Consider the following 23,252-nt stretch of genomic DNA (forward strand, 5'->3'; position numbering starts at 1 on the left):
TAATTTGAATTGAACATAACCAAAAAAAAGAGTAAACTTCTTTGTTACCCAAACTGAACCCAACAATAAAAAATTTGTTCTAAAAAAAGACTGAGTAGTAACTAAAGATAGTTTTTAAGGAATTTTATTATAAAGTATTTAATTTGTGGCAATAAAAAAGGATAACATGAGTTTTGACATAAAATGATTCGTTTATCTTGGTCCATTTCACTTATTACTGCGTCTTGACATTAAATGATTTGTTTAACTTAGATTATTTCACTTGTCACCGTACTTTTAAAATGAAAGAAGACAATGTATATACGTTTATTCCTAACAAAATAAGAGTGAATTTTATTCTCGGTGTAAGACGTAATAATTCTTTATATAAAATATTTGAAGTCGTCACTTCTTCTTTCATTTTAACCCTAATTCGCAGTTTTGTCCGTACAATATATTTTTGTTTAAAATATTTCTCTCTACTCCATTAACTTGATTATATAATTTTTTATATTTTTATTTTTATTTGAGTTTATCGTGCATAATAATTGCACATCCTTACAATTAAACACATATTTTTTTAATTATCAACAAAATATTATTATTATTGAAAAAATATTTTAAAAAAAAATTAACATAAACCTCAATTTTTTTGACTTCCTTGTTTTTTCATAATAAAATACTAACAATACTTATCTGACATATCTCTATGCTATTTTTTCAAAATCAAAATTTCATAAACTTTCATAATTTGTAGGGTTATAATTAGCTCTAGCATTTGGAGTTCTTTAATTATGTATTATTATACTTAAAATCATTGTTATTTTATTATGTACTAGTTAATTAAATATAAAAATTATATGAAATATTATACATGATTATTCAATAAATATTAGAAAAGCAAACTATTAGTTGGTGAAAGAGTTTTCCAGCAACCTCTCATTTTCGTCTACTCGTTGGTACTGAAAAGGAACCAATTAAAAATTTTATTTTAAAGAGATAGCTTAATTAAGTGATATGAGTATTGTTGGTGTTTTGATTATGAAAAAAATATAGAGGGTAGAGAGGACAAAAAGGAATATGAATTTTTTATGTTTAAATTTTTATAAAAATAAAAATAAATGAATTTAATTTTTAATTAAAAAATAATAATTGTTAGGACACAAATATGTATTTTGTGACTCTGTGTAGAGTAAAAAAAAAAGTTAACCGTGCTGACGATGTAAGAATAAAATCAAATAAAAATAAATGTAAATATAAATATAAATATAATTTTTAATCAAACAAATTAATACATAAGAAATATATATATAAGAAAATACCTGTTACACTTAATAAAAAGAATACCCAAAAATAATGGTTCAATTAGTTCAAATATAATTTGTAGAATTATTTATTTGTAATACAAAATCATTGTCAATACAATCATATATTAAAACTATTTAATTTGGGTTTGGATCAATTAGGCTAGTTTAGCCCCTATAATTGAGCACACCAATCTTACGTCTTCATTTTTAGAAGGAAAATAAAATATATTTAAATAATAAATTATGTTAATAATTCCACCAAATTAAGGGGATTCATATTATAAGAATATTATTTTGTTAGAATTTAGAAATGCTAAAAATCTTGTATTGATTTTTTTTTTAAATAGAAATAAAATCTTAAATTTATTTTATTGGTATTAAATTATGATAATATTATAATATTTTTAATAATATCTTGATAATATATATTACTATATATCATTAACCTCTGATGCAAAATTAATAAATTGAGTTTAAATGTAAGATTTCAAAATATGGATAATATATATTTTAAACTAATAAACAAATGAGTATACATGTATTCCATAAAATAAAACCACTTATAACAATTGATAATAATAAATAAAATTTGTAATTCTTGACTATACATTAATATAATTTTTTTTTAAATTCTTATATATACTGTATACATGATTATTCGTGCCCATTTCTTATTATTATTATTATTTTATTTTTTTATCTTTGGACTAAAGTTTTGAATTAACTCTTAAAATGTTAAATTTTATGATTTTAAACAATAATTTTATGTAGATTCTTAAATAGATAAAATTTATAATTTAAAATTTAAAATAATAAAATTTTACAAGTTTAAATATAATTTAGATTTTACAATACTATACTATTTTATATATTTTTTTAAAGTTATATTTATAAATTAAAAAATATATATTCAAAGAAATAAATTAATATAATTAAAATTTTAAAATATTTTTTAGTGTTATTTACTTATTAATATTTTTTAATTAGTTTTATATTTAAATATATAATTTTTAAAATTAGTTAAGTATAAAATAATAATTATATATAAATAATATTTTTTAAATTAAACTTTTAAAATTGTATGTAAATCCTAAAATATACTTAGCTATTTAACAATCTTATTTAAACTCTCGATTTTAAAGAGTATAATTTTTTAAGTGATTTTAAAGTTTTTTTTGGCTGCCTTGGGTGAACAGTCACCTATTATTTATGATTTTATTTATGATTTGGCGATAATACTTTGATTAAATAAATTGCAACTGAAGTATAATCATAAACCTTGTTAAATTGCAAAATGAAACTAAAATAAAAGCAAAATATCAATCAAGTCTTTGAAGTCTACTAAAAATTAAGTTGGGAACTTGGGATATTAAAACTAATGGGTCTAGTAATAGTATCCATTGGTGGTATTACCAAACTGCTGAACTTTACTTTTCACATCAAAATTTTTAGTATATAATATTATTAATTATATATTATAAAATTTATATTATTAATTATATATTATAAAATATATATTTTATCATAAAATATTATGTCTTTTTTATTATATTTTATAATATTTTTTATCTTTAATATTATACTTATTCTATGTATATATATTTATATTTTAAATTTTTTATATCACTACCATTTTATATCTTATAAAGAAATAATGTTAAAATCATATTTAAGGTTACATTTTAATATCTTTAAATTTATTTACCTTACTTCGAGATCTCGGTTTGAGCAATTTGAACTATATGAATAACTCTTTAGATTTTTATTCATTGAAAATTTATAAATGTTAGTGAAGAGAAATAATTATATTAAATTTTAAAAAAAATTAAACACAACTAACAAATGAACCTACATTAATGATGATACATTATTTAAAATGGTTAGTAATTTAAAGACAATGCTATTAAAATAATTAAAAAATTGAAATATTTAAAGATATTAATTGAAAAAAAAATATTTAGAATTTTGCCTTGAAAACTGAAATTATTATGATGTATTTTTTCGTTTATAACTTAATATATTAATATTTTAAATATATTTTTTATACTAATTAATATTGTTATATATTTAATATGTTTTTAATAAAAATATATAATTGTTAAAAAATTAATTTTGTAAGAATTATAAAATTTAAATTTGCATTAGGTCTCTCAACTAACTACATGATTACATGATTGGTGAAATCAAATAAAAGATTAATTAGGTAAATATAGATAACTAATAATTAATACTAATATGGTAATAATATTATATCAATCTACCTAATATATTTGATTAAATAATTAATTCAACTTTAAGAAAATGAATAAAAAAATATAATTTAGATAATAATAATAATATAATAATATAGTAATAATATTATATTAATACTAATATGATAATTGATATTATAGAAATCTATATATTAAATAATTAGTTCTAACTTTAAAAAAATTAATAAAAATTAAAATCTTAGAATTTAGATAAAAATAAAAATAATAATATAGTAATATTATTTTAATATAGGGTACCATATTATAGCAATCTATATAATACATTTTATTGAATAAAAAAATTAAACAAAATAAATATAAACAAAACCAATGGGCCAATCTAACTATTTTAGAATTTTTTTTAACATACAACATAAACGATAATTAATAAAGTAGGTCTATTTAAAAAAATAATAATTTAATATTTCTAAAGTATGCAAAAATGTTTCCATGGGCCAATATTTGACAAAGGTCATAGTCAAACTTTGATTTGGCAATATAATTCGAATTCAAAGTGAAATTTGAAATTGTAAATCATATATTCTGATTTTTATTATAAATTATTTAATCAATTTTATAAAATAAAATATTAGTTAATACTTAACAAAATGTTATTTTACCATTATATTTATAATTCAAATTTAAAAATAAAAATGATTTTTTTAAAGAGAATTCAAACCAATAAAGAGGCAAAACATACCAACAGTATAAAAGACATGTTCAATTGAATGGAAACAAATCATGACCAGCGATTAGAAGTAAACACGGTCCTATTTGGTAGGGACAAATGAACCGGGTTTATATATGGATATTAAAATTTAAAATAAATTGTAATATTTTCTTTTTAAATTAAAGTTTATTCTCTTACAAAATTAACTCTCTTATCAACCATCATTCAATATGTTGGTGTTTAGTGTTTTTTTTTTTTTTTTTTATGTTTGTATATCGAAATGCACAATCAAAACAAATTTTTGATCCGTTAGTAAATTGGTTCGATCGATCTTATAGTTACTAAAACCTTTATATTTAAAATTTACTTTGAAAACAAATATTCAATTGTGCATATTGTAGTTTCATAGATGAAAACTTAGTTATTAAGAAAAATATTAAAGTTGTAAAAAAATATGTATATTTTTTAAATTTTAATCAGGAATGGACGGTTAGTTCGCCACATAATCGACAACCGACCTGTTTAGTTTTGTTTATGAATTTCATAAAACATTAATCATTGAGATCAATTCAGTTTAGACGACATTACACAAAAGTATTGAAAATAATAAAAAATTATGTATATTTTTTAAATTTTAAACATGACTGGTTGTTTAGATTAACGATTTGACCGTCACATAATCGCAACCGAACCCGTTTGTTTATAAATTTCATAAAACATTAGTCATTGAGATCAATTTAGTTCAGATTTCAGACCAAATTACAATTAAGCATATTCTTAATTACATTAGTCAAACAAACACAAATTCAACAACCCATTTTTACAACACCTTTAATATTTTCTAAATCTTAAAAAAATGTATCAAATTGTTCTGTATCCATTAAAATAAATGGATGGTTGCTCAATAATAAGATTCCCATATCTTTTTAGAAAGAAAAATTCATTGAAAACCAAATAAACACAAAAATTACAGATAAAAAACACAATAATACATTATAACTATGATTAATAAAAGTGAGAAGAAAGAAAGAAACAAACAATATATTGTGTATTTTATTAACTAATAGTGGGAAATGCACAAAAATGTATATACAAAATAGGGTCGTTCTTCTTTTACAGAAGAGAATACAGGAAGCACAGGTAAGCAAACTATTAGCTTTCTTCTTCTTCTTCAATGAGAAAAGGTTGAAGAGGAAAATCAAAAACCTAATTCCTACTCCTTCTTACCTTCAAACGAATAACATAATCAAGCAAACAATGCCACTGATATATCCGCCAATTTCTTCTCGTTCATCATCGCCCGCCCATTCCTAATCCGTTTCGGAGCATTCGGAGCTTCATAATCATCTTCCAAATCTCCAATCTGATCAAAATCACGAAAACCTAATATCTTCCTCGGCGTACTATACTCGAAATGAATCTTCCTAGCAATCAATGTCTACAATCCAAATCCAAATCCAAACAACATCATCATTAACATTTCATTTCAATCAGAGAACAAATCAAATCACTCCATAAATCAATCAACAACTTACCACTTCGCGAATAGTTTTCGATACATGAAAAAGCTGCTTCAAGTCATCATGATCAACGCCGCACAGAATCTTCATCTGCAAAATGAAGTCCAAATTTGATAAGAGAAGAGAAGCGAAGCTTCATACATTCAGAGTAATTAACAATAGTAGAGTACTAACCAGGATATCGTGAGGCAGAGCTTCGAGCTGAGATCTTAGGAAATTGAGATCCATTTTCTGACTACACTGTTTCTTCAACAATGGCGTCGATTCCGTTTCATTATTGATAGAAATAGCAATCCTCTTACCACTCATCGATCTAGTGTAACTTATAAACCCTAATCCAAGCCCTAATCCTTCATTACCAGATACAGCCATATCACTTCTCAAATCTGAATCACAGAGAACCTCAATCAATCAATCGTAAAACAGAGAGAGAAAGAAGAAGAAGGAGGTTGAGAAATCCAACGGTTGCAGTTAAACGAAGAGATACAGAGAACCGCTTTTCAGTTTTAACTAACTAGAGAGAGAGAGAGAGAGAGTTATGTATAAGGAAATAATAAGAAAGCTTTGAAAATTTGGTTTTTAGAGGGAAAAAATGGAATACAACACGAAAGCGCTGGAGTTTTCTTGAAAAGAAAGAAAAAATTAATTAATTAAATTCCTTATTTAAAAAATAATTTAATTAAGAAACAGGTAAATAAACAAGGAAAAAGCATGCTTCAGTCTAATACTTTTATATTAAATGACCTACTCCTTACGTATATTAGAAGTAAACTTAATAATACCATTTATTATTTATTTTTAAAATATTATTATAATTTTTTTCTATTAAATGATCTACTTGAGCGGCTATAAGAGATGTTTTGATTTTGGGTTATTTTGATTTTATTAATTTAAAAATAATTATTTATTATAATTTTATCATTTTAATAATTAAATTATTTAATTTATCAATAAATATATTAAAATATTCTTACTTCACTTTTACTAAATTTAAATATAAAAAATTATTTAAAATTTTATATTACAAAAATCTCAAACAACCTATTTTTTTTTAGATAAAACCTAAAATCAAATGTGCTCTGAGAGTTTAAACATTTAATTAGTGGTGTTTTATTTAAACTAAATTTATTAAATTATTATTGTTTAAATAATTTAACTGAAATTAAATTATAAGTATAATATCATCAAAGTATTTTCTTAATATTAATTTTATCCAAATTTATATATTAAATATTTAAATTTATTTTTATTTATAATATAGAAGGTTAAAATAACCCTAAGACATGACACCTTAGGATCAAAAACTTAATATTTTATCTTTTAAGACCTATTTTTATTTCTTAAATTATTTCAATGGAATAATTTTAATACTTAATTATTAATTCTAAACATAAATTTTATTTTATTTTATTTGAGGGTCATTTTGTTGATAGACACGCTGTCAATGTGTGTTTTTAGAATCTGACAGGCAAAAAAAACACTGTCATTTATATATATTAATTTTCAAATGACAAACAACATTGTCATTTGTTTCTAATGTATTAAAAATTAAAAACATTTGGACGGTGATATCCTTTATTAATAGCCACAAATTAAATATAAAAGTATTGCGCAGTGACTGGCGGCTGACTTGGCTGCTTCACCTTTAAAAAATAAAAGTTTTGTTTGACGGTTTTTTCTTTATATAAAGATTATTGTATTTTTTTTCTATATTTTTAAATTTAATAAATCAACACTATTTAAATTCATTTAGTCAAATACTTTTACACTTTAGTTACTCTCTAGATTATTATAACTATTTTTTTATTTATTAAAAATCTAAAAATAAATGTAACTAAATACTATATAATTCATTAGATGCTAGTCACAAAAAAAAAAGTAAAAATTAATAGAAAACAATATAAACAACCATTCTAAAACATCAAATACCCATACAAACTAAATAACCAATATTTTTCTTGAAAAATATATAAAAATATTATTCAAGCTCTCACATAATTATAGGCAAAATAATAATATAATGGATGAGATCCACAATCAATACTAAAAATGCATTAAGGTAATGTATAATGAGATATTGTGTTATCTTAGTTAGGTCCAACTTTATATTTTTCTTAAAAATATAAATTACCCAAGTTATCTTCTTGATCACTCATAAATGATGAAATATTTTTATCATCATACTTTATTCTTATTGTAAGTCTCTTATCATGATGACTAATCTAATTAAATAAAAAATAGTTGTGATATTTAATAATAAATTATATATAAATAATAACCCCATTAAGATAGTTGATCAAATAATAAAGATAATTCTTAAGAAAAAAATTAAGTAAAAAAAAGTTAACTATTTGCTAAGTGTTAACTAACAAAAAATAGGAAAATAGACTAGACCAACACTAATTAAGTTTAACAATTTTATGCATAATTTACTTACACGAATTGGTAATAAAATGCAAAAATAGTTATAATGAATAAGTTATCGTCTATACAAAAATAATAATAATTAAGAATCTATTGATTGGCTATTGGCTAAGTAAGTTTCAGTTCATCCCGAAAAAAATAAAAAATATATGATCTGACTAAATCACTAACAATCGAGAGTTTACTTAAAATCGTTAAATAGTTGTAAACTTCTAAAATTTAGAGTTTACTTAAAATTATAAAAGTTTAATTTGAAAAATATTAATTAGATATTATTATGTTTATATATAATTAATTATTTTATATCTAACCAATTTAAAAAACTATATTTATATATATAAAATTAATTAAAAATTAATAATAAGTAAATTACACTATAAAATAATTATATTTATAAAATTAATTATACTAGTTTATTTGAATAAATAATAACTTTTTTTAATTTGTAAAATAAATTTGTTTTTTTAATGTAAAATAATATAAAATTGTAAAATCGAAATTATTTATAAATTTGTAAAATCTTAAAAATGTTATAAATTCAGACTCGTTAATATTCTCTAAATATAAAATCCTAAACCTTGACACTTAACTTCATAATTTTATTTTTGTTTTTTTTTAATTTAATTCATTATTTATTTATGTAATTTAAAAATAACAAAAATACATCATATCCATTTATTTTATCCATAATTTTATTTTAAACACATCAACTCTAATTCCTAAATTTATACCTGCTTATTATACATTATACGAATACATTATATCTTATAAATAAGATGCACTTACCTGAGTACCAAAAAATTAAACTAGTTTCTAATTTAATTTATAAGTTCAATATCTTTTTTTTTAATTTTTAATTTGTAATTTTGTGTTTGACCCTTATAAAAAAGTCTCTTGATCCTGCCACGACCTAAAAAACAAGAAAATCGAGCCTAGCTCAATGACCTCCAATTGTAAGATGTTGACATGTATTCCTAGCCATTGATTTGTTGCTAATATAATAATATTGTACATGATAATGACTTGAATTGACTTTAATTTATGTGGATTTTTTTTTTCATTCTTGTTGTAGAGAGCATATCACAATATGCTTAAGGATGTCAATTATCATTTGAAAAATAAATATGATTTATGAATTATGATTTAATCCTAATAATCCACATCAAACAAGCCTTATATAATATTCAACATGTTCATAACTTTAATGTCTTCAACAACTCTATTGAACTTAATCTTTTTTTAGATTGCATTTTTTAAAATAAATATATATTTATTTAAAGGTCAATCACATAATTATCACATCATTCAATTTTAAATTTGAAAGTTTTAACATATAAAAATGTCTCTTTAAATGTGGACATATTCCAACCAGAATTTTTATTACCAAATGAAACAATAACATCCCTCAACTCCATTTATCCAAACATAATTATTTTTTATCTCAAAATAAATAAATAAAATTTATTTACATAGGGATACAAATTACAACTTTATTTAAAAAACAACCCTAACCCAACCTTGTATTAAGCAAACCAAGAAAAACCAACAACTTAATCAAAATTAAGCAAGAATGAGAAACACAATGAGACCATTCTATTAGATCATAAACTAGTTTTTGTTTTTCAAATAAATGTATTTCTAAGGATGAGTCTTATACTATAACCATTAGACCACAACACAAATTTGTATTTCTACTTTGATAAAAGAAGTGACACGGTCAATATCTCATTCAGATATGCATCAAGATAAGATAACATTTTGAGACATAACTTAAATATATTATCGTTAATTCTGGGTATATTAATAAAATGAAGGATTTGGTGTGTTATTCACATGAAAGATTGCTTCTTCTCAGTTTCCAGTTAGGAACTAAAGCAATCAATAACATCACAATTATGATATTATAGCTGATCATTATCAAGTAACATAAAAAAATGGATCTTCCTTGTATTTGGAGTACAATGGAAGTCCTAGGGCTCTATCTGCAATTCTCCCATCTTCATGAATTTTCTCAATCAGGCTCTCAAGTGATGGGAAATTGGCCTGTCCATAATAAAAATAATAATTCAGATATAGCGTTTAGTAAATCGAACACAAGCGAAAAAAGAGAAAGAAATGGAAAGATAGTTCTTTCTTTAAGAATCCTTTTAATCAAAGTTGCTAGAACTGGATTGGGGTACCCTAAGAGCTACATTGGGTGGGTGGAATGAACCGGGACTTTAGTGAGTTACAGACAAAGTTCATAAAGGTCAAATCTTTGATCATCCCATAATCTATGATTGAGTTGCAGATAATTTTGTTTGTTTAGGGAAATGGGCATTATAGCCATTTTGTTAAACCGAGAGAGAGAGAGAGAGCGGTAGTTATATTACCTCTGGTCGTATATAACCGACAATCACAAGTCTTAATTCCTCGCCATAGAAATCCTCGTTGAATTCATGAAGCAACCATGGCTCCTGAAATTCGTCCAGTTTTCACTATTATAATGTTTTTAAAAGATACGAGTATAATATGATTTTCATAAATCAAATATAAGACTCACAATTGTCTTTTCAGAATTGTTAAAATAAGGGTTCCAGCCGATACTCATCACCATCTTGTAAATTCCTCGCCCCGACAATCCAGCCCAACCAAAGTATACACCCGAGGGATGCTCTGACAGCACGTCAGAGAAGCCCTCTGTCGACAAATTAGCTGAAACATATAAAGAATATGGAAATTAAATTTTAAGTGATTATTAATTTCAAAGAAATCCGATCCTATAAACAATTAACTTAATTGAACCTGTAGGAATTCCAAGAACCTTTGAGCCACGACCATATCCTTTAATAACAGGACCATATATATGCCAAGGTTCTAATGGCAGAGTGGCTTCAACCCCTGGTATTGGCAGCGAAAATGTTTCAAGTAAGATCGAGAAAGACGACAAATAGAAATCTGATGAGATGTAGTTTTCATGAATCTATAGACTTTACAATCTTCAAAAGGAGGTAGACCCCACTTCTCAGGATGCAAGTCTAGAAGAGAATTGATCACTTCATCTGCTGCAGTGAAAAGATTGGTCTGCTTTGGAAGAGATGGAACAGCAACCACGTTCATTCCAGCAGCTTTACCAGCAGTTACACCTGGTCTAATAGCATTACAGAAAATTAGGGCACCATAGAATGCATGTAGTTGAGATTCTAAGCAACCAATTCCAACAAAACCAAATAGGGTCAATATCATGTCAATCAATAATGATGATCCATTCAGGGGGAAAAGAACAGGAAATTGAAACCAAATAGGGTCAATATAATAAACTTTTTTTTTGTGTTAATTATCATCTTGAAAATTGCCAACCAAACGCTTTAAATGTAGAAATTGAACATAAATAATTCAAATGTTTTAACTTTTAAGGGTAGTTTACATTGAATCTTCAATTACGAGGCACTTTGAAGGATCAAAATTCAGTCTTTTAGCTGCTTCAGTGAACCTTAAACAACAAGAATAAAGGTATATAAGATTCATTGATGAGAAATACATACATATAAAATAGAATAGGTCAAATCAAGTTGTATCTCACATTTCAGGTGATGGCTTTCCAGATGCAACTTCATCACCACCAATAATGGTAGAAAACGATTCTTTCCATCCTAAGTTGGACAAGTAGTTGGAATTATTTTGTTAGTCTTAACTGTAAGTGAAATGCATCAGTATTAAATATTTCACTAGTTTAATGAAACTTTTGAAGATACAAAAATAAAATTTAAAATAAATCTAGGATCTCCAAAGGCTTGTTTGACGTGGGCTATTTGGATTAAATCCAGATAATCAAACATCCATCAATTCTTCCACCAAATCATCATATATCAAAATACCCCCATTTTTTTTTTTCTTTAAAACATTTTAAAATATCAAATACCAAGGGGATTTTGGATCATTTTACCCAAATGTCTACTTTCTCAACTCAAATAACAATACATTAGACAATCCCGAAGTGTTGGAGATTTTAGGTCAAAAGGGGTTTGGCTATGTAGCCTAAGCTTTAGACAGATCTGTTGACTACTAAAGAAGTGAAGTATGTCTTACCACTATAATATAAAAGTGAAATTGATTAAAACTGTACATTTGTAAAGAAGAGGCCGAAATCCATCAGGAACAGCAAGAAAACAATGTCAGCATCCAACAAGTGAACTCTATGAGAATCCTTAAAAGGCTAAATTATTGGAATAGATTACCATGATGTCTGGAGATCTTATTTTCAATGTCAGCCCTTGGGGAGTTTGATGCCAATGCCATTTTCACATTGTTACCCCTTAAATGTTTGATTAACCGATCTGCACCTGGAAGAGCTTTGATATTTTTCCATCTACAATGAAGGAGGAATAACAGACTTCTAAATAAAAAGCAAAAGATTTCAATACTACTTAAGTCACCAAACATAAATGAATGAACATAACATTTTAGACAAAGCAAATATATACATTAGTAAATACAGTTTGAAGCTTTCAGCCTCAAACAGTGCATAATTTGGATTTGATCAGATTTAAACAAATGTTTATCTTTTCTCATAAAAATAAACGATGAACTGAAGTAAGAGTAGAGGTTTGGTTTGGTTACTGTTGAGGGAACATTGGGCTAATTTCTGAAACAAATTCATCAGTGGATAAAGGAAGTTGATAATCCTCAACAATGGCGGCTGCAGCTTCCAAAGGTGTCTTTCCTACAACTTTAAGAGCTCCTCTCCCATCCCAATTCTTCCCATACTTAGCCAAGTAAACCTTTAAAACTTCAGTCACAATGCCATCTGTAAAATGATGAAACTATGGTATTATGAATACTAGCACAAATGAGCTATTCATAGAATCGTGATTAATAACTAGACATCTCAATTGACTCCTTAAAGAAATCATTTTTACCTGTATTCAAAAGAGTATCATCCAAGTCAAAAATGACACATGATGCTATCTTCAAAGAAACCTCCATATAAGGGGAGAATCGTTGAGATGATGCAATTCAACTAAATATAGATGGGTGGCGATATAAGTAAAATGATCTCTTCTACTACTGACGGAGAGGGATTGAGACAGACAGATTTGTGTGATATTGAACTGGAAACAGCAGGATACCGGCGCCGGAAAACTTCAACGGAGACAACCGTCGTGGATGGGTTTTGAGCCAGAAACTTCAAACTCTGGTTGGCCGCTGCTGGTAAGCTATCTTCATTTGCTCCATCGGCTCCCAAACCCAGTTTTATCTCTTCATCTTCTTTCTTTTCCTCCAAGTTTGGTCAAATATCTAATAAATCTTTTAACTTTCAAAATCACTAAACATTTTGTAAATGTGTAACTAATATTTTTCTTCCTAAATTTTATACAAATATTTAAATTATTACTTAATATATATTTTTTAATTTAAATATTGTCTATTGTTTTATTTTTTAACCTTTTAATTTATTTTTATTGAACTTTTATAATTTCATAATTTAAAACATTAAATTTAGCATAGCATTATGATCAAAATAACATTCGTTTCCGAACATGTAATCAAAACTAGAAAAGAATTTAGAAAAGCTTGCTTCTACCTTAAAAATCACCTCCCCGACGACAACCAATCCGTATATGGGTCCCACTAACCTCCGGCTAATCTTGGTTATTCCCACAATAAATTATTCGTTCACTTTCACTTAAAAAATTTCGCATCTGATTTGCGACATCAATCCGATAAGGATGAAATGTTTAATTATTTTTTTAATCGAAATATATGGGTCTTCTCAATAACGTTGAACCGACAAATATAACTTAGTATAAATAAAACAAATATAACTTAGTATAAATAAAGCTTAATGTTTTTGGTTTTGGTAATTGAGTTTGATTTGAACTATTTCTATTCGTTATTGAACAATTTAGTCGGGTTCAAATGCTATTAAAGATAATAAAAGAAAAGATAATATTTTTTTTGGAGGTGATAAAGAATGAACACAATTTAGTCGGCTTACTTGTATACAAAATAATTTATGGTAAAACCCTTAGTTAAATAAGTGTTATTCGCGCTTCTTTCTTCACTCTCTTTCCTTTTCTCTTCTGCGTTCTTCTTTAGTTTCTTCTTCTCTATTGTATATTCTTCTGGACGACTCGACAAGGAGGACGATTCTAAGTTATTTGGAGACTGGAGTACTTCGTCTTCCGCATTAGACCAGCGCCGACCCGTTATCCTTCTTTCCAGGTTTGTTGATTTTGATTTTTTGATTAGATTACCTTAGATCTATTTGTTGCTTTTCAATATAATTAGTTATTCCGAATAATTTGGAAAGTTCAAAGGTTATCCTGTTGAAAATGGACGATGTGTTGTTCTAACTAATTTAGGATGATTGCAATGCATTTGGTTGAGTAGAAGCTGAGAAAATCATGTGAAGTTGAGATGAATGTTTACTGATGTCCTTACTTTGGAATAATAAAAGCCAATTTTATTAAAAAAGAAAGAAGAAAAATGATCTGAAACTGTAAATTGAATGATATGTGAAGTCAGTTCTTGCTGAAAATTGAAAAATTCTACCGGTGGCTTGGCTTCACTGCTGATCTTGCCTAGGAGTGCTGATTTTCTCTCGACTGCCTTCAAACCCTCTTATGGACACAGACGAAGATCAACGAGTGGTTCCGTTCCAGCTTCAATTTGACAAACCTATTCCATTTCAGGTTTCTCTGCCTCTTTACATATATACATAGATAGACCATTTTGAAACAATTGGCTTAGCAAGATATACAAGTGTTTTACTAACTTGTGAAATTGTACATTTTCTCATAGTTTTCTCTAAACTTCATTTTGCCGACAGATTAAAATAGCAGAATGGAACCCGGAGAAGGATTTACTGGCCATGGCCACGGAAGATTCCAAGATTATTCTGCACCGTTTCAATTGGCAGCGACTGTGGACTATATCTCCAGGTGTCTGATCCTACTTATTCACGTTAGTTTATGTTAAGAATATATCATTCTGTTCAGGACAGTCCGAGTTTGTTTTAGCAAACAAGTTTTGGACTTTTGGCCTTTAATTATTGATTATATCTATGGAAAAGATGATATTATAGTTTTCGCATGCAAGATGTTTGATGAATTGACTGTCACTTTCCAATAGGAAAGAAACAATGGTGTAATTTGAGGGATAACGTTTGTTCAATTAAAGTGATGTCTGACCACCTGTTATAATTGTTAATTCTAATATTTGTGCTATAAACTTCCCTGGATGATTTTTTATTTTGATGTTCCTTATGTGTGCCATAGTAAGTCATCATCAATTGTTTTCTTTGATTGTCAATGCAAACTCCATCAAGATCTAATCTTGATTAGAAATGTTAACATCAAATGTAAACTATAGATGCAACTGAAGTGGAAGTATTGAAACTTGTGAAGTTGATCATTTCTGTTTTGTAATTATAGTTCCTATTTTATTATCAAAAAAGGACTTGTATCATTTGAAATTATTTATATTCTTCTGTAATATTGCTGTTATGCATATTCATATGAATTTGTTCTTGATGCTTTTTAGGAAAATGTATAACATCTTTATGCTGGAGGCCTGATGGTAAAGCAATAGCGGCGGGGTTAGAAGATGGGACCATTTCATTACATGATGTTGAAGTATGTTGCCTCATGAAATGATAATAATTTTAGAGAAATAAAAGCAGACGAGACATTGTCAAACTATTGTGCTTTAATTTGAAAAGTTCTATATTTTTCGAGCATTTTCTAAACACTAAATTGAGGGCTGAAGATCCAGCACTCGCTCAATCTTTGGGTAATAATTTGATCTGTTGTATTATTTTTCCAAAAAAAAATTAATCTGGAATTGCTAAAATGTGTTGCACTATGCTTTCAGATACAATGGCATGTTTATGTTGCTTAATTGAAATCTAAGGGAGTTATTTATTTTTCTGCCCTATTTGATGTGCCTCATATTCTGTTCTTATATTGTTTATTTGTTCTTACAGAATGGCAAACTCTTGCGAAGCAGTAAGTCCCATACTTCTGCTGTTGTGTCTCTTAACTGGGAGGAAGATAGCACACAAAATGAGGTATTTTTTCATATTTTGTGTTTGTTTTGACTGAAATATGTATTTTAATTTTTATAATTCTTATACAAGCACAGGAGTGATGCTTATGTATGAAATCTATTTGAGCTGGCTCTTCCACTCTCTAAAGGTTTGTTTGATGAAGGATTATTTAGATTTAATCCATATAACCACTTATCCCATCATCAATCTGTTACACTACTTAGGTTTAGAGTTAGGGTTTTGTAATAGGTAAGAGTATATTGGAGAAGAAGATGAGAAGGGAATGATCTAAGCTCTTAGATGAGTAGCATGGAGAGCCTCCATAGCCAAGAGAGAATATAAACTCTATTAATATTTCATTCATTACATTTATCCCTCAGCTAGGTCACCCTATTTAGCCTATTTCAGGTCTCCATATTCTTACTGCACTTGTGGGATCTGTTGTATTGTAGTTATGTAGTGAATTAATAGATTTTATTTTAATTGATGTTACTATTGTTACTTATTATTATTTACTAGGGAGAGGGATATGTTGAAGGAAACATTTAGATGGTTGTGATAATTTTTTGTAATGCAGGATGACTGTAGTAGCTTTTCTGCATATGAAGATAGAACATCTCGTTTTTTCCCGCCTGCTCCAAGGGCTCCTCGGGTGCCTGGAATTGCACTGGGTGAAGATAATGACGAACGATCACACTGGGAGATATTGGATTCTACTCATCAACGGTTTAACATCTTATGCAGTGGGGATAAAGATGGAAGTATTTGTTTTAGTTTATTCGGCATATTTCCTATAGGAAAAGTTGTAAGTTAATTTGGGTCAAGTTATTTTAGGTGATGAATATGGGTGTGGAAATTTAACTATTGGGTTTTATTTCAGAATATCCATCAGTTTTCTCTTTGCAATCCTCGTGTGGATGATAACGCCAGTTACCAACTTCTGAATGGTTCAATCAATAAGGTAATGTTTGTCTTTACTAAAACCGAGATTTGTTTGTTCATTGAATGCTTATAATTTAAAAAGATGTCATAGCCACTTATTTATCAAGTATCATTCATTATCACCACATTGAGAATCATCACATATCTTATGTTATGGCTGTTAAGAGTTTTTTTTCCTTCAATGTATTAAATCTGGGGTAAAGAACTATTCCTTCACAGGTGACTTTGGCAAAAGACTTGTGCCATTTGATAGTCATGTGCTCAGGTGAGCTATCCAGAGATGGCATTGAATCAAGCAAAAGACTGCCTGTAAATAATTTTGGCTTATGCTGCTTGGTGATTGACACTTCAATATTCAAGAAGAGGTAATATTTGTTTATGATATAAAGTAATATGTTTAGTTTATCTTTGTTCATATCTAACTCTTCAATTTTCTTCTTCTTGCTTTCTGTGATCCACCAACAGAAAGGTGATTTTTAATTCTTATTTAAACAGTCTTTGCTTTAAGTTATTTCATATGCTTTTCCATGTCTTCAGTTTAATTGTTTTTCATCCAGACTCATGTATTTGCTTCTCACCCTTTAAAATTTGTAGCTTTTCCTCTGCATGTCCCTCTTGTAGTCTTAATGTCTTGAGCATGCTTCATTTACTTGGAAAATATTTGATAACACAATTTATCACTTAATCTAAATAATTTAGTACTTATTTGAATTAAGTTTATTTTTTATAACTGTTATCTAAAATCATTTAATTATTTAGATTTAGCTCAATTAAGCCTAAATATTTTTGGATAAAAATCTGGTTGACTTAACTCGATAATAGTAAGGGCATGCAAAAGACACAAACTTAACAAAGGTAATTAATCAAATTACGTTATTATAAGGTAATTAGTCTTTAAGGTACGTTTGAACGCATCTTGCGCTCTTTATAAGAAAAGTTAACTTTTTAAAAAAAAAATGTAATTAGTCTTTAAGTAGTTTTCCGATATTAGCATTACGTTTTATCAAATCAACTTTAATATCAAATACTTAAAATTCATATATATTTTTATTTGGTTTATTTAACATTTACTTTTTAAACACTTAACTAATTTGACATTTAAAATTCAGTATTCAACATTCAATTTTCAGTTTCTAATCAAACGCTCCCTTAGTCACTTTCAACTTCACCCCAATTGCAACTATTGTGGCATTTCCAGTTCATTCATAAGAAATATAACATAACTTTTTTCTGATGCAGGAAAAACGAGCTTCACCAGGTAGCTCAACAGGCTTCCAGTATTGAGGATCTAACTGAAGTTATTAGAGCATCACTGTCAGTCATGTTCAAGCAATGGTCTGATGCCATGCAGACATTTCATAATAAATTTGATTCCCTACCTAAATTGATTAGTGACCATGGTAAATTATTGTCACCATTGGGATTTTAGCAGTTACATTTTCTGCTCTGTTTCCGTTAGTTACATGGATCCATCTTTTATCTACAGGATTAGACTCAACTCCTCAGGAGGAGTTTCTGAGCCTTTTAGGTGGTGCACGAACAAGCCCACCAGTTCATCAATTTCTAGTAAATACTCTTGGTGATCCGGTACAATCTGATATATGAGATATCTTCTCTCTTCTTTTTTTCCTTCTTTTTTTTTTTTGTTTATGAAAAGAAATTGGAATGGTCTGTGTTCATCAGATATGCTTATCTGTTGATAGGGTCTCAAACGTGTGTCAAAGAGTCTATGTGGTGCTGGAAAAGAGCTTCAGCTTATTGTCCTAGAACACCTACATGTGAGTGTATCAACTTTCCATTGGTTACATTTTTATTTCAAGTCTTAATTATATAAATTTCATTTGAGTTACATCTAAGATATCGTTTTCTTTTAACAAGCCTGCTACAGAAATTATCGGGTTTAGAATGGGAGAACTTAGAGGGTTTTCAAAATGGAGAGCACGTTTCCAAGCTATTGGCTTGGATGAACAGTTAATCAGTAATGCTACAGAGAAAGCTGGTTTGTTGCTCATTCAAGTGGAAAGATTTTTGGGAGTTTTAACCTCTGTGACACAAGAGGTATGTTTTGCTCATACTGACATTATTTTGATCTTTAACTAGATCTGATATCCTTTGAATGGTTGGTTGTTAGACTGACATAGTTTGATGTAAAAGTGGATGATTTTGATAATTGACTAACATATTCTTAATATTTTAAATGTTATACAAAAAAATAAAATAAGGGTATTTTTAAAATTTAGTTAATGATTGAAGAAGTGATTGTTGATTGAATTTTTTGAAAATAATCCAACATAACCTAATAAACAAGCTCTTAGATGGCTATGAGGATGTTCTGAATATTTTGTTTAAATAAACAGGAATACAATTCTTTGTATGCTCTTACCTCATTTTTTCTTTTTCATGTCACAACTGAACTTAATGTCCTTCATTTATTTCAGTTCTCAAATTTCTTCAGCTGGCTTCGGAAGTGTATAAAGATATTGATGTCTGAAGCAACTGATCAGTTACCCACTTTCAGTAGGTCTGCCTTTTATTGCTTCTCTGTGCCTTTTATTGATTACCTTATTTCAAACTTATGTTCTCTTATTTATTTTGCAGTGAATTAGTCATAATATTTTTGAAGTTCCTCTATGACCAAGATCCTGTAAAGCAACTGATTGATTCGTCCGGGGCTGATTACAATATTGAAGTTGATTCGTAAGTTATTATTATCATCCTTGACAAGCTTACAATCACATGAACACTTTGGACCCATTTGAAAACACTTTTTTTTATCCAAATTGTATCCAAATCTAGATGAAAAATAACCAATAAATTCTTAATATTTGACTACGTTTAGTTTCCAAACATAATCTCTTCCAGAATTTTTTTATCCAAGTGGGGACAGTGTAAGAGTATACCATTCTTAATATAAGCAAGCTTAAAGATTAATGTTGGTCAATTCTTCAGAGAAACAGTGGAAAGACTGAAAGAGCTTGTCGTATTCGGAGGATTCTCTGATACCAACTTCCTTCAAAGAACGCTGGCTAAGGAATTTATGCAGATGGAATCATGGTAATTACACAACCTCATGTTAAAAATACTAATTCGGGATATTTCTAACAAAAACAATGGAGTTTTCATGAACTTGGACTATTTTTGCCATTTCAATTTTTTGAGCTCCTATATTCCAGAGTTGATTGTCAGTTCTTTTGGGTTTATTGCTGTCACATAACACTTATTCACTTTTCAGCTTCAAGGAGGCATTCGAGATGCCTTTCTCCATGATTTCGAAAAAGTTACAGTTCAAAGAATTTCTGCCTCTCTTTCCCATTTCATCTTCTCCAGATTCATTGCACTCCAGCTTTCCTGTATCCATATCACACTACCAGGTACATATTGGGCTGTTTTGTTATACATAGTTTTCAGGTTAACATTTTAAATTTGTCATGTTTGCCAAAAAATAGATGATATCATTATAAATATCTTTTATACCAAACGGTCAAAAAAACAGTACTTTCATTTAAAACTTTGATGATTATATTGAGATTGTGATCATAACACAGATAGTAACAGAAGATTAGTTTTGAAACAGGTTCATTTGCTTCTTTTTCCTGGATTCAGAACCTGCTACTTATTATTCCATGATTTATGTTGACAGTCTTCATTTGACATAAATTGCATGTTTGCCGATATAGGAATCTTCGGAAGCCATTTCAAGCTATCCTTCATGTCAACAAAGGGCGACAGATTACATCTCTTTCAGAATACCAGATGATTCAATGTCAAACATCTCAAATTGCATCGGAATCATTAGGGGATTCACGCAAAATGACTGTCAAGAGAATAATTCTTCTCTTGAAGCCATCTTGTTGTCTTTTCCTGACTACTATGATTGTGTTGACATCTGCCTATACAAGGTAAGTATCCACTTTTAACCTAAAATAATTGAAATTATGGATTTGACAATTCTAACACGAATTTGTGTTCTGTAAAACAGGACAGCCAAGTTGTTCTTCTGTTGAATGAGATGAATGACAATTCTGAATGCTCGGGTAATGGGTTTATGGTGATTATGCAAATGACTGAGCTTCCTTTTCAGCCTTTATTAAGATCTACTATCACACAATTTTGGACTGTGTCTGAATTAAAGGTACAATCTTACTCTTCAAGTTTATAGAACAAGTATTCTTTCTTGATTTAATGCATTCCATTCATTTTTTAGGACACAACTATGTACCTGGAGCTGGATAATGAGAAAGTTCGAAGTATTCCTCATTCAGTTATTGCTCCATTGGCGGTTAGTGGTAAGTGATTTTAGTTGCCAACCCAGTTGACAAAAGAGAAAGATTGCAATTTTAAAACTAGATGCAAGAAAGAAAGGTTTTTTAAACTTCAATTCTGCATATTATAATGCTCAATTGGAAAGTGTTTCCAAATGGGCATATGAGAATGGGTTGTTGAACTGCTTTTGACCCTTTTGCAGCATCAAGAGGAGTGGCTTGTGTGTTTGGCATTAGAAAACGAGCTTTGGTATTTATCTTGGAGGAAGATGAAGAAGAAATATCAGATGAGGAATAAACATTCTTTCTTTATCAATCACTGGTATGTGGTAAATGGTTCAAAATGGTTTTATTTAAACTTGGTTTTATTTATTGAGCCATAAGTTCAGTCTTGTAAAAGATTTGATTGTTTTTATAATAGCTTCAAGGGAAAAGTTCATCAAAATAATTGTTATTTTCAAATACAAATCCTTCCTACAAGCTTTGCTTACATTGATAATGGGGGGTGGGTTAAGACCCAGCAGATGGCAATGCTGCCATGAAAGAGTTATAGGATGATTCTAGGTCAAAGTGAAGCTGCCGGGACTGCTGCTCAGTCAGCTCATCTGCTGCTCCCATCTTGGACAACCTTCCAATCCACTCTTTCATCTTAATTTTCCCTTCGAAATCAGGAGGCAAGATCGTAAGCTTGTTGAGCGAAGCCGAGAGGTCAGACAGCAAAGGATGGATTTGATCAACAGCAAGCATGTTGAGCTTCAACGAATCCATGGAAGTTATAAAGTTCTGCACGCATTCGGCGACAACAGGGGCGGAGGTAGTTGCAGACATGGCGGCAGCGACCCTATGCTCGACGGTGGCGGGGACACCTGAAATGAGGAGGCGGTTCAAGGCTGCGGGGCAATCCATCTTGTAAGTATCGTGGAATCGTTCGACGCTAGGTATGATGTCTTTTAGGGTAGAAGAGAGTGTTTTGAATTGAGCGATTAGCTTTTGACATTCTGGTTCGTAATCGGCTGAGGAAACTGTGTCACGCACGTATGCCTTTTCAAGCTTCTCTGTTGCCTTGATGATTGCAAATAGATCTGCGAAGCTTTCGTACATGTCTCTCTCCCGCTTATCGTTCCATAGCTTGACCTCCATTTCTACAGAAGAAGAGATTACGATCGGGGGTTAATAGGTAAACGAATTCAAACAGTTAGGTCAATACGATCGGCGGAAGGATCAATAAGTAAGAACAATCATAATTTGTACATCAAGGGAACGCAGAATTCACTGATAATATTACATAGCAGAAGAGAGAGAGAGAGAGAGAGAGAGAGAGAGAGATGAAGACTTACAGGAAGGTAAGAGAGGCTTTGAATTATTGATTTGGGAAGGTGCTCGAGAGAGAGATGATGACGAGCTTGGACTTCACAACACAGCAAATCTTATAAGATAAATAATGAGAGAAGATCAAATAGACTCTTCAACTTATCATTCAAGATCAAATTACTCCTAAATTTCCAATGGATAGTTGTTTTATCGCATCGACAAAAACAATAGTGTTCATCTTGTCACCAAAACACTACAAGATTAAGAGCAAAATATCTCGTAACATAAAATATAATATTAACAAGTTTGAAGATCTTAAAAAATGATTAATGAGTTTACCGAATAGATCTCATCTTTTAAATTGTTAATCTATATTTGATTATTTTATTAAAAATAAATTTGTCACCAAATCATATACATATTCTAAGAAAAGTTATTTATAATTTGATTTGATAGTTAAAATTGAGTGGTAACTGTTTGGGTTGGGTTGAACAATATGAAACATGAAAGGTTTAGTAATTCAGATTAAAATTTATAACTTGAACCTAAACATGTT

General features: G+C 28.5%; 4 protein-coding genes across 4 annotated transcripts; 1 reads left to right on the forward strand and 3 right to left on the reverse strand.

The window, feature by feature from the left end:
* Nucleotides 1-5,301: 5,301 nt before the first annotated feature.
* Nucleotides 5,302-6,128, reverse strand: LOC124932755 (F-box protein At1g61340-like). Its single transcript, XM_047473432.1, has 3 exons — nucleotides 5,903-6,128; nucleotides 5,744-5,818; nucleotides 5,302-5,646 (listed from the first exon to the last, which is right to left on the reverse strand). Exons 1-3 carry the CDS (start codon nucleotides 6,098-6,100, stop codon nucleotides 5,455-5,457), a joined length of 465 nt encoding a protein of 154 aa, XP_047329388.1. The 5' UTR covers nucleotides 6,101-6,128; the 3' UTR covers nucleotides 5,302-5,454.
* Nucleotides 6,129-9,929: 3,801 nt separating this feature from the next.
* On the reverse strand, nucleotides 9,930-13,415 carry LOC124932639 (bifunctional riboflavin kinase/FMN phosphatase-like). The gene is made up of 10 exons (XM_047473298.1): nucleotides 13,051-13,415; nucleotides 12,752-12,938; nucleotides 12,370-12,500; nucleotides 11,715-11,784; nucleotides 11,559-11,624; nucleotides 11,128-11,282; nucleotides 10,937-11,032; nucleotides 10,695-10,846; nucleotides 10,525-10,608; nucleotides 9,930-10,195 (listed from the first exon to the last, which is right to left on the reverse strand). Exons 1-10 carry the CDS (start codon nucleotides 13,115-13,117, stop codon nucleotides 10,070-10,072), a joined length of 1,134 nt encoding a protein of 377 aa, XP_047329254.1. The 5' UTR covers nucleotides 13,118-13,415; the 3' UTR covers nucleotides 9,930-10,069.
* Nucleotides 13,416-14,617: 1,202 nt separating this feature from the next.
* On the forward strand, nucleotides 14,618-22,258 carry LOC124930677 (anaphase-promoting complex subunit 4). Its single transcript, XM_047471012.1, has 19 exons — nucleotides 14,618-14,826; nucleotides 14,964-15,075; nucleotides 15,677-15,768; nucleotides 16,119-16,202; nucleotides 16,759-16,986; nucleotides 17,062-17,142; nucleotides 17,343-17,488; nucleotides 18,363-18,523; nucleotides 18,610-18,710; nucleotides 18,827-18,901; nucleotides 19,002-19,181; nucleotides 19,562-19,644; nucleotides 19,722-19,820; nucleotides 20,073-20,177; nucleotides 20,356-20,494; nucleotides 20,801-21,022; nucleotides 21,103-21,255; nucleotides 21,328-21,409; nucleotides 21,589-22,258. The coding sequence occupies exons 1-19, from the start codon at nucleotides 14,758-14,760 to the stop codon at nucleotides 21,681-21,683; spliced, it is 2,307 nt and encodes a 768-aa protein (XP_047326968.1). The 5' UTR covers nucleotides 14,618-14,757; the 3' UTR covers nucleotides 21,684-22,258.
* LOC124930678 (vacuolar protein sorting-associated protein 28 homolog 2-like) lies at nucleotides 21,704-22,791 on the reverse strand. The gene is made up of 2 exons (XM_047471013.1): nucleotides 22,723-22,791; nucleotides 21,704-22,527 (listed from the first exon to the last, which is right to left on the reverse strand). Exon 2 carries the CDS (start codon nucleotides 22,523-22,525, stop codon nucleotides 21,896-21,898), a length of 630 nt encoding a protein of 209 aa, XP_047326969.1. The 5' UTR covers nucleotides 22,526-22,527; nucleotides 22,723-22,791; the 3' UTR covers nucleotides 21,704-21,895.
* Between the last annotated feature and the right edge of the window lie 461 nt (nucleotides 22,792-23,252).

The sequence above is a fragment of the Impatiens glandulifera genome, chromosome 3, assembly GCF_907164915.1.
Source record: "Impatiens glandulifera chromosome 3, dImpGla2.1, whole genome shotgun sequence".
Taxonomy (NCBI): Eukaryota; Viridiplantae; Streptophyta; class Magnoliopsida; order Ericales; family Balsaminaceae; genus Impatiens; species Impatiens glandulifera.

Excerpts from the sequence above, each read along its gene's own strand:
- LOC124932755 (XM_047473432.1), bottom strand. The coding sequence starts at position 6,100 with ATGGCTGTATCTGGTAATGAAGGATTAGGGCTTGGATTAGGGTTTATA. Across the intron at positions 5,819-5,902 it reads CTCTGCCTCACGATATCCTG|ATGAAGATTCTGTGCGGCGT; the intron begins GTTAGTACTCTA and ends TTCATTTTGCAG. Across the intron at positions 5,647-5,743 it reads CGAAAACTATTCGCGAAGTG|ACATTGATTGCTAGGAAGAT; the intron begins GTAAGTTGTTGA and ends TTTGGATTGTAG.
- LOC124930678 (XM_047471013.1), bottom strand. The coding sequence starts at position 22,525 with ATGGAGGTCAAGCTATGGAACGATAAGCGGGAGAGAGACATGTACGAA.
- LOC124930677 (XM_047471012.1), top strand. The coding sequence starts at position 14,758 with ATGGACACAGACGAAGATCAACGAGTGGTTCCGTTCCAGCTTCAATTT. Across the intron at positions 17,143-17,342 it reads TGAATGGTTCAATCAATAAG|GTGACTTTGGCAAAAGACTT; the intron begins GTAATGTTTGTC and ends ATTCCTTCACAG. Across the intron at positions 20,178-20,355 it reads TTTATGCAGATGGAATCATG|CTTCAAGGAGGCATTCGAGA; the intron begins GTAATTACACAA and ends TTCACTTTTCAG.
- LOC124932639 (XM_047473298.1), bottom strand. The coding sequence starts at position 13,117 with ATGGAGGTTTCTTTGAAGATAGCATCATGTGTCATTTTTGACTTGGAT. Across the intron at positions 11,625-11,714 it reads GGAAAGCCATCACCTGAAAT|GTTCACTGAAGCAGCTAAAA; the intron begins GTGAGATACAAC and ends TTGTTGTTTAAG. Across the intron at positions 11,283-11,558 it reads CTCGTAATTGAAGATTCAAT|ACCAGGTGTAACTGCTGGTA; the intron begins GTAAACTACCCT and ends TAATGCTATTAG.